Below are 10,345 nucleotides of genomic sequence, written 5' to 3'. Positions count from 1 at the left end.
TGAAGTTTAAGGCAATGTGTATCCTGTTTTTCTTATAACTACGTGTGAGTCTTAACCTAATTGAACAGGCCCACCGACTCACCACACCACTCACTGTTATTATCACTATAATTTTTATTGTTTCACAACGAATACTATATTGGGTTCTGTAAATAAAACAAATCCTGACTATATATACTCATCTCAAAGTTTTAAATATTTTTTTTCCTTGAGACATCTTTAAAAGGAAAACATCCAATGAGTCGCAATATAATAAATGAACAAGTGCATTAAGACACGAAAAGTATTTGAGTATTATGCACAAAAATATACAAAAGAATGGCAACAACGTGTACAAAAGCAAACATGAGTTAACATTGGTTTCATGACATTACATACCATCATAAATCAAAGGATAATAAAAATGTTTAAAAGTAGTGATCCTACCTTTAAAAGAGAAAACAGTGACCCTCAATATAAATATGCACATTTTAAAGTTTAATGTAACTCAAAGTCTTTAGAAATGCACACATTGCAGATCTAGCAGGCTTCTTTTTTTCTGCCGTGCAACATGACAATAAAGAGCGCATACGCCCTTAAAGACTGTACTTGAGTAAACAGTCTGGGGAGGAGGAGTGAGGAATATTCATCAGACTCTCTGAATCAAACATTCAGGCATAAAACAATATGAGAACTTCAGTCCTCTCTGAGAGAAGTGCTGTTGTTATTCGTTTGGGACTGTCTATTAAAACCAACTCAGTAATCAGTGATCAGTGTTCTATGTGAGCTGTGTGAGGTCCTTTCACAATTAAACTTTCATTTATATCACATGGTTAATTTCATATGGCCCATCTAAGCAAAGCATACAGCGAACATATGTTGATCTGATTGTCCAATAATATAATATATTAGGCAGCAAGGCCAATTCCCCAATAAACAACATTTTGAGAACTATTTCTGATGTTTTTCTCTAATCAGGAGCTCAGATCAGAATAACAATTTGCAGTCTCAGAAACTTCTAAAACTCCCACATAAAACCCTGCCTACGATAGATTGGAGTTTCAACAATATCAATGTATTGTGACCTTGAGTAACAACATTTTAAATAGAAGGGAGTTATTACTAGTGATGTGTCCAATTGTACTCTGCCTTTTACACAATGCCAGCTAGGATTGGTATGTAGATAATGGACGGGTTAATTTATTGCTACAGCTCATCTGGAGTGCAAGACATTTTAGTGTCTGCTATCAGACAGACACATGTTCAGTATCCTACTTTGAAAAGTAGTTTGTTTGGCAAGTTTTTTGTTTCAATAAATGCATTTATTCTAGGAAGGTACTTTAGCAATCATTCATTTTAAAAAGTAAAATGGATTAAAATTCCTGACAATGTGGCTGTTGACAACACTACTCAGTCTGTTGGACTGAAGAGTTGCAGTCACTTCTCCATGTCCTTCGGTGGTGTACAGGGTAGGAGATTTTGGTCCATCCTCCTTATATATGATGAATTGTTGACCACTGTCTCTGAAAATTCATTGCACTATACTACTGTAACAATAAATATGAGCAGAAATGTGCTCATTCAAATGTCCTAGGATGCTACTCTGCCATCGAAGACAATGGCAATCCAAACGTTACAGCTGTAACTTTACATTCTACACAGTGTTAAAAAAAGTTAAAAAATACTATTTAAACATACATGACAGCAGAAATTAAGCAATTATTCTGCACTGCCCTGCAGGACGTCCAGTCTGTTCCAACATGGGGACCGCAGCCTAGTTGGGATGATTAAGATGACAATAAATTCCTCAGCGTCTTGACAATATAGGTTGCTCATCGCTGTGTGTTCATCACTCCTCTCCATGCTGTCATGCCTCGCTTCCCGTATCCCACGTCATTGCAGTAAAGTCTGCGTCTGTGAGTGTGACAGTGAACGGAGCCTCCACTCTCTCAGGCTCCATGTGCTCTTCTACTCTCCTGGTGCTGTTCATGTTGTTTACCCTCCAGGAATTCAGAGGCTGAATTGTTTTCTGGAAGCGCTGCAATAAAGTAGGTGATAATCATAAACCTTCCCATATGGGCTATTTCATTTCATCTGCTAATGATATAAATATTTGCACAAATGCCACTTGCACATGACAGAGCGCCGATTCTTACATCTTTCAGTGTTCCAGTTTCCTTGTAGATGGCCACAATGGCCCAGATGAGGATCTGCAGACAGCATGCTGCTCCCATGCACACACCCAGTGCTTTCCCCCACCGTGGATACACATAGGACCCATAGCGAAGTGATGTGTTGTACATTTCAATGAAGATGTAGGACAGGATGAACTGCAGGCGCAAGAGAAAGACATAGATTAAGCAGAGGAATGTTTCTTTCTAACGAAAAGCCATGATGCAAACTGAAGCCAAATTTCCTGATAACTGACTGACAGAAACTCTGTTTAATGGGATATTTTTCAGTCTATCTGGGAGCAGGAGAGATTCTCATGCCTCATCAAGTTACCCTTATCCAAGTTACCGAAAGTGCAACACTAAAGGTGGCATCAAATTGGTATATCAAACAGCCTTATTGTAAATGGTAATTCTACTTCAGGCAACATTTGAAGAAGAGCAACAGAAGTATAGTTTGTCAAACTACAGATTGGCTATGGGCTGGTTAATTTAAATTTGAGGTGCTCAGGGACTGTACTGTTTGAATATAATACTCAAATCATGTGTAAAAGAGAAATGTGATCAGATTTTGAGATTTTCTGGAAAGTATATGTCGTACTAATTATGGACAACCGATGCTGATGTGTACCTATGTATATTAGCGACGTTTGTCTACTGGGGCGTTTACTTACCAGCAGAAGAAATGGAGTGAAGAAAGTCCAGCAGGCTTTGAAGTAGAGCAGCACTTTGGTGCACCAGGGGGGGCAATGACAGATCATGTCAATGATGTCTTGACAAAACTGGTTGACTCCTAATAGAAAGATTTAAGACATACATATTAGAAACCCTGGGGAAAAAAAAAAAAAAAAATCAAGATACCACTGGAACAACCAAACAATATCAGAAAATGTTTTCAATTTATTATTGCGAATCACAATATGTAGCTATTTAAACCTGCTTGATATTATATATTATTTACAACTAAACATCAAGTGTCCTGGGTGAATGAAACTCATGGTGGAATGGTGAGGGGTTAGAGAAGTTTGATGTGAAGCTTAGGGCTGTGAGATGAGCTACCATAGAAGAAGGAGATGCCAATACACATGAAGAGGGTGATGATGATGAGGCCGAAACTAGTGCTGAAGGAGTCAATGAGAGTGAACCAGTAAATTCCTCCCTACGAAGACAACAAAACAGCATGGGTATATGTGAGTTAGATCACAGAGAAGGTGCACTGGCAGCCGTGTTGCTCCCTTGTTACCCTTCACTAATAACACACTCACATCAGTCACTAACAGCAGACCCATCAGGTAGAAACAAAAACACAGAGCGCCCAGGAACAAAGACTTGTGCAGAGTGTTTTGTCTAAGCTGAGGGAACTCATCCAGCACGGCGGTGGTGATGCCCTCCATGTTGCCGAACTGTCAGGCAGCAGAGCAGAAGATATCGTACATATGGAATAATCAGATTTTAACTACATTGTAATCATACCCAGTGAGGGGCGCAGCCTTACCAATGTATCAACCCCCAACATAAACAGCATGAGAAAGAACAGAATAGACCAGAACACTGAGCCTGGGAGCAGAGCAAGGGCCTCTGGGTAAGCAACAAAGGCCAAACCAGGACCTGAAGGCAAAAAAGTTAAAGAAGTTTAGGAAGCAAATTATAAATAATAAATTATTCAAAGAAGCCTGTGTCATGAATGCTTACTAATTCTAACTGCAAACGTTATAATAAATTCAACAGTGAACCATTTCTATAAAAAAGGACACAAACTCTGGTATATCCAACAATGCAATTTACACAGTTTAAAAATATTTTTGAGAGACTGGGAAGATTTTTTAAAAATAGCACTGAATTAATATTTTTATTGTCCTAAATGTACAAGCACTTTATTATGTCTTAAAGAAGCTCCACAGGATTACTAAGCAAAATGAGCAAAGCAACTTACCTGTATCTGCCACCTCTCCGACAGCCACTCCCTTCCTCCATGCCATGTGGCCAAGGATAGAGAATATAGCAAACCCTGCAAAGAAGCTGGTGAGGCAGTTTCCAGTGGTGATAATCAGAGTATCCCTGAAATCAAAAGAACGATGAGCCAGAACTGCAACACCAGAGCCAATCTTAGAGCAGAGCGCAAACTCACCTGATGACGTTGTTGTCAAACTTATTGTAGGAGGCCATAGAGAGCAGCCCTCCGACTCCAATACCTAGTGAGTAGAAGATCTGTGAAGCTGCGTCGTTCCACACCTGTAATGTTTTAGTAAAAATAGATACAATTATTTTCATAGCAGCACAAAGCGGTGTGTTCACAGACGTCACGCCATCAGAAGTACCTGTGCATTAGCCAATCGGTCCCATTCTGGTGTGAGGTAGAAAGCAATGCCCTGAAGAGAGCCCTGCAGTGTAGCACCTCTGATGATTAAAACAATGAGCACAAAGTAGGGGAAGGTTGCTGTTACATAAACCACCTGAAACCATAGAAGACACAGAAATGTATTAGGCCGGTGAAGATATGGCAGGTAATGCAGGACTGTGCTGGTGTGTGTTTTGTTAGAGCTGACAGTAAAGACATTGTGTTGGGTCACCTTGCCGGAGCTGCGGATGCCCTTGAGCATACACAGGTAAATGATGATCCAAGCAGCCAGGAGGCACAGAGCCAGGGGCCATCGGACAGGACCCGGGTCATGAAGGCCTTCACTGTGCACTACACCCAGCACACGCTCACTACAAGACATGCAGATCATATATATAAAGTAGCAGAAACAGGTTCTACGCAGCTTCTCATTCAAAGTTTTTCATTGTTTATATTATTTTCTACACTGTAGATTTAAATGATGGCATCAGGCAGCCACTGTTTTCCTAGTGTCAGCTTTACAGACTACTGATGATGATTTACAATTCACAGGTGTGCCCTGTCAAAAGTGGAGTTTCTTGCCTTCTTAATGTATCTGAGACCATCAGTTGTGTTGTACTGAAGTAGTGTTGGTGTATAGCCAGTAGTCCTATTGTCATTTCCAATACTGTTTTGTAATAATCTATATTACAGAAACAGTCCATCATTACTTTGAACACCGGGCAGTCTGGAAAATTTCAAGTACCTATGAAAGCGCAGTCACAAAAAACATCAAACACTAATGAAACCAGCCCAGGTTTCCTCTCCTGCAGAGGATAAGTTCATTAGTCACCAGCTTCAGAAACAACCAATTAATGACAGTTCAATTTAGAGCCAAACCCTCAACAGCTCAGAGCAAACAGTGTGAATCAGCCCTTCATGATTAAAATGGTTATAAGAAAAAGAAAGGAAAAAAAAAAAAAACTATGAAGGAGACCAATACAAAGAAGAGCATTGTTTGTGCCAAGAAATCGGATCAGTGGAAATCTGTTCTTTTGTCTAATGAGTCCAAATTTGATACGCTCCAGTCGTTGTGTCTTTGGAAGATGCAAAGAAGGTGAATGGATTATCTGGAAGTGGGGGTCCCGCTGTGAAGTGTGGATAAGGTGTGTGATGGTGTGATGGTGCTTTATTGGTTATTTATTCAGAAGTCAAGGAACAAGAAGTCTAAAATTGAAAACATGTTTTGTTCTGTTTGTTTTGCTTACTACATAATTCATCATTTTGACGTCTTTCTAATTAATGTGCAATGTAGAAAAATATATTAGAAACGAAACAAAACCACTGAATGAGAAGGTGTGTCCCAACTTTTGGCTGGTACTGTTTAACAGCACATCTCTTTCCCACACTTCGATATTTAAATACTTTTCTCCACAGCTTCACATCAGTGGAAAATTGCAAGCATTTCTATGAGCAACATTTTACTCCATGAGTAATAAAAACACTTTAGGTCACACATACATTTGCAAAGCAGGTTTGATTTCTTCATCAATAAGAGCAGTGACTGTTTGTGTGAAAAAGCACTTACTTCCAGAAGATTTCTGTGGGGCTGAGGGCTTTGCCAGAGGAGCTGTTGCCTGTGGAGCTGTTGCCACAGAGAGCTGCGTTGGCTACAGCGTCACAGGACCAGGGTAGAGGGCTCTGGAAGGAGCTGCCCAGGTAATAAAACGTCCATGCTATAATGACATTATAGTAGAGACACACCAACGTAGACACACAGATCATCCCGATGCCAATACCTGAAAGACGACACAAAAGATAAAGTATATCAGAAAATCAGGATGTATACATGTTGTATAAAGTATGAAATTCATTTACTTTCATTTACTCCATCTCAGCTCTCTCTGTATTCAGCTTGCCTAGCCGGCAATTTAAAATAGAAAACCGCCCTGATGATAAAAGCTGTTTTTCTGGTTTTATTTTTAGATACTATCAGTCTCTGTGGGTTTCTTTATTAGATAGTTATATTTAGCAACCAAGTGGCAGGCCGGTGTGCTCAGGAATTTTTAGCTTTGTCCACGTGACATATCAAAGTGAGATGGCGAGCTGATGTGACTCAGCTGGTTATTTAACTGGACCACAGTGTCAGTCTGGGCTGACTGGTGAGATAAGCATTTTAATGTCATTCACTACATTCAATTCAAACTGGATGCTCGAGATTCCTGAATGATTGATGCACAGCTATTTAACATCATTAAGATAATCAGATTTAATTGTCACCGTAGATTAAGTCACCACACTGACCTAATTTTCTCTATAAGGTTAAGTAACTTAATGAGTTAATGAAGGTGTCATCACCTTTGAGCAGAGGGCAGCATTTCCACACCATGATGGGGCCCGCCGCTCCATACTGGCCTAAACTCAGCTCCATGAGAAAGAGTGGAACACCCGTAACAAAAAGCATAATGAAGTAGGGGATGAGAAACACACCTGCAAGGATTAGAAACTCAGCGTGAGGAAGGGTGGTGCTGGAGGAGACATTGACAACAGTGATTTGACCTTTGCAGCTACAGGTAAACGGCCTGTAGAGGCAGGTTAAATTATACAGAATCTGTCAACGCGCTGGCTTCACAGACAGATGTTATTCCACTTGACTGTTAGTCAGGTTCCAACTTGTCTCATTTTCGAGGTGGATGCACAGCACATAAAGCTGCGTTACACTGGCAGACCACATGTCTGGTGTGTAATCAAAAGGATCAGGAAATGCTTTGTGTTTTTGCTCCCAGGACTAAAAGGTGCCAAGGAGAACTCTGGATGCAAAAATAAGCCAGCATGATTAGAAGAACAGTGCACACCCAAGGGCAGGGCAAACCCAGCCACATAGATATCCAGCCAAACATTTAAGAGGGAAGTGCACACCTCCTCCATTGCGGTAACAAAGGTATGGGAATCGCCACACGTTGCCCAATCCCACGCAGTATCCAATGCAGGAGAGCAGGAATTCGTACTTCCCTTCCCACTGCTCCCTCAGGATGGGCAGCGGTGAAGTGGGTGCAGGACTTGTGACTTCGGATTCAAACTGTGGCTGTGGAACTGGCGTCGCTGGTGGGTTGTAGCCATTTTGAGTGACAGTGTGTCCATTTAAATGGCCTGAATCCTAGAAATAATAAAATAACAATGAACTCAGACACAAAGAGAAGTGGCACAATGCAAACCTGGACCTGACCGATTCATTTAGCTCCTTCTTGGCAATGTTGTCCAACTGCTGATTATTCACAGCAATAAAATTTAATCACTGACAATTTTATGAATTGATTATTATTGGAGTTACTGAGCGACTGCAGGTTGTATGGAGCCAGAAAAGTGAATTAAACTGTTTTATTATATATTATATATGTGGAATGGAGCACTGTAATGAAACAATTTCCCACAAGGGATTAATGAAGTATTTCTGATTCTGAAGTAATATCAAGAAATAACACACAAACGCCATATACTGTGAGCTTTAAATATATGGAGCCAGAAGAGTGACAGTTAAGGTTTGGCAGTGAAAAAATAACACTTGGCACTGAAAACAAAATCAGAACTGAAAAATAAAACATTGGCATTGAAATGTTTGTACTGAAAACGTTTTTGTTGATGTAAGTTTTTTTTCATGCCAAAGTTTTTTTTTGAGTGACAATCTACCAATTTTCAGTCAATGTTTTTCAAAGCGTTTTTTTTTTTTCAGTTTCACTTTTCTGTCACTGTTTTGGTGTGAGGGGAGGGCTCTGAGGGGCAGGATTAAGGGACATGGTTACTCAATGTTCTGCATATAATTTGTGTATTAGGGAACAAACAGCATGGCTCATGCCTCACTGTCCACTCTATGTTGTAAACATTAAATACATTTTCTACTAGTAAGATTGTTATTGTAGATGTTTATAATTACCATTCTTACTAGTGGAAAATACAAATTTGACTAGGTGAAGTACCATTATGGATTTTTAAACTGTAATTACAGACAGTAGTGTTTTTATAATGGCTTACCATAGACGACTCTCGCTGCCAAGGATGACTGTAGACCAGCATGAGCTTCCAAAACCACAAGCAAGTCTGTCACTGTCACATGTTTTCCCATCAGAATTAGGTTGGCTGGTGTGAAGGTAATGTTAAAGTTTAACTAGCTTAATAATAATAAATTGGTGAGGTCTTAATCCCGCCCCTCAAAGCCCTCCCCTCCTCACCAAAACAGTGATAAAAATCTGAAACTGAAAAAAATAAATAAACCTTTGGCATTGAAAAACACTGATAGAATAAAAATCATTAGATTTTCATTAAAAAATAACTTTGGCATTGGAAAAAAAAACATTAACAAAAACTACTGTAATTATTTTCAGTATCAATTGTTTTTTCAGTGCCAGTGTTTCATTTTTCAGTTCTGCTTATGTTTTCAGTGCCAAGTGTTATTGTTCAGTACCAAAGTTTAACTTTGACTTGTTTACTTGTCTCTGTTTGCCTCCCATGAGTTATTAAAACCATTAACTGCACTATTTCTTCCTCTTCCTGCAAGTGAGGAACTATTTTCTCACGTCAGCCTGAAGGGAGGAAGTCTGATTAAGGTAGCAGCAAGCTTCTGCTTTACAGGTGACTGTCACTTGTATGTGCGTAAACATGAATATTACATCAGTTCTTTCAAAGACGCACGTAGGCCTACAGGAAGCATGTTTTCATTAGATATGCATTAGTTTTAAGTCTGTTAGTCTAAAAGGTCTTGGAGATGTTTTAGTATCAACAGGTTTTACACAGAGTATATTAAACCAAACAGAGTGTCTGGAGTGAACCCAAGGATCCAATGAGCTGCTTCAAAGGCTCAACTCAAAAGGCAAAACAACATGAGTTTCTTCATCATTATACGGAAAATCATTTGCAAATGAATAACACACACACACACGCGCACAGAGTAAATCACCTTTAAATGTTTGTTTCTGCTTGAAAAAAAAGGCTACCTATTGGTTTTGATTGTAAACAATCAATCACTTAATCGATTACATAGTGTTGACCTTTTTTCTGTCCATTGGCAAATCGATTATCACTGAAGACTTTCCTTCACTGAAGAGGACGAGAGTCCTGAACACCTTATAAATAAGTGTTATTTATTATTATCTTTATCTAACTTAAACAAAGCTACGCCTCTTGCCTTGATATGTTGAATCAAGAATTGTAACATCGTCAGACCTGTTGAATTTAGCTGTAATCGTGTACATTTGTGCTGGAACCGCCTGAGGAAAGTTTGGCGAACACATCTGTGTGTGTGTGTGTGTGTGTGTGTGTGTGTGTGTGTGTGTGTGTGTGTGTGTGTGTGTGTGTGTGTGTGTGTGTGTGTGTGTGTGTGTGTGTGTGTAGGTGAAAACAGGCCTGAGAGCTGACGGACAGGTTATACTGCTTCATCCAAAAATCTAAAAATAGTATTTGCATGATCACTAACCTACACCTCTGCTAGCCCCGGTAGCTCTCATCAAACCGTCCAGACATTATTTCTTAATGTGTCAAACTCCACGTCACTCCAACCCAATAACAAACCTCCGCTCCTACCTGCGCCGCGGCGGCACCGGCTACAGCGGGGCTTCCGGCCGCTGCTTTGCCGCTCTCGTCCTGCATTTCTCCCCGGGAAGAGGTGGCACTTCTCTACGAGAGTTAAATTTGTCGGTAGTCTACATTTTAGATTAGAAAGTCCTCCAGAAAGACGGAGCTGTTTTAGTTTCAGTGGCAGCCGAAGAAGTGCGGCGGTAACCGACCCAGCAGGGAGGCATCAGCGGTGACGAGGAGAAAACAGGCCGGTGGGCGGTGAGGTGGCGGCGGGGAGGCAGGGCGCAGGTGCAGCAGACAGCCGGAGGAG

The 10,345-nt window shown here is 40.3% G+C and overlaps 1 protein-coding gene across 2 annotated transcripts; it reads right to left on the bottom strand.

The window, feature by feature from the left end:
* Positions 1 to 268: 268 nt before the first annotated feature.
* slc6a7 (solute carrier family 6 member 7) lies at positions 269 to 10,332 on the bottom strand. 2 transcript variants are annotated; one of them, XM_026329415.2, is made up of 14 exons: positions 10,030 to 10,332; positions 7,387 to 7,624; positions 6,826 to 6,957; positions 6,056 to 6,266; positions 4,721 to 4,859; positions 4,469 to 4,603; positions 4,279 to 4,382; positions 4,084 to 4,208; positions 3,646 to 3,758; positions 3,416 to 3,553; positions 3,210 to 3,309; positions 2,825 to 2,943; positions 2,136 to 2,309; positions 269 to 2,017 (listed from the first exon to the last, which is right to left on the bottom strand). In XM_026329415.2, exons 1-14 carry the CDS (start codon positions 10,105 to 10,107, stop codon positions 1,847 to 1,849), a joined length of 1,977 nt encoding a protein of 658 aa, XP_026185200.1. In that variant the 5' UTR covers positions 10,108 to 10,332; the 3' UTR covers positions 269 to 1,846. The 2 variants fall into 2 exon arrangements, with proteins under 2 accessions (XP_026185200.1, XP_026185201.1); XM_026329416.2 differs by having other exon boundaries at positions 10,042 to 10,328.
* Between the last annotated feature and the right edge of the window lie 13 nt (positions 10,333 to 10,345).

This window comes from Mastacembelus armatus, chromosome 14 (genome assembly GCF_900324485.2).
Source record: "Mastacembelus armatus chromosome 14, fMasArm1.2, whole genome shotgun sequence".
Lineage (NCBI taxonomy): Eukaryota > Metazoa > Chordata > Actinopteri > Synbranchiformes > Mastacembelidae > Mastacembelus > Mastacembelus armatus.
This window is presented reverse-complemented; position numbering and strand designations above follow the sequence as displayed.

Coding starts and splice junctions, on each gene's coding strand:
- slc6a7 (XM_026329415.2), bottom strand. CDS start 10,107: ATGCAGGACGAGAGCGGCAAAGCAGCGGCCGGAAGCCCCGCTGTAGCC. Junction 3,310..3,415: donor GTCTGCTGTTAGTGACTGAT/GTGAGTGTGTTA, acceptor TTGTCTTCGTAG/GGAGGAATTTACTGGTTCAC. Junction 2,944..3,209: donor TGGCATCTCCTTCTTCTATG/GTAGCTCATCTC, acceptor TCTTTCTATTAG/GAGTCAACCAGTTTTGTCAA.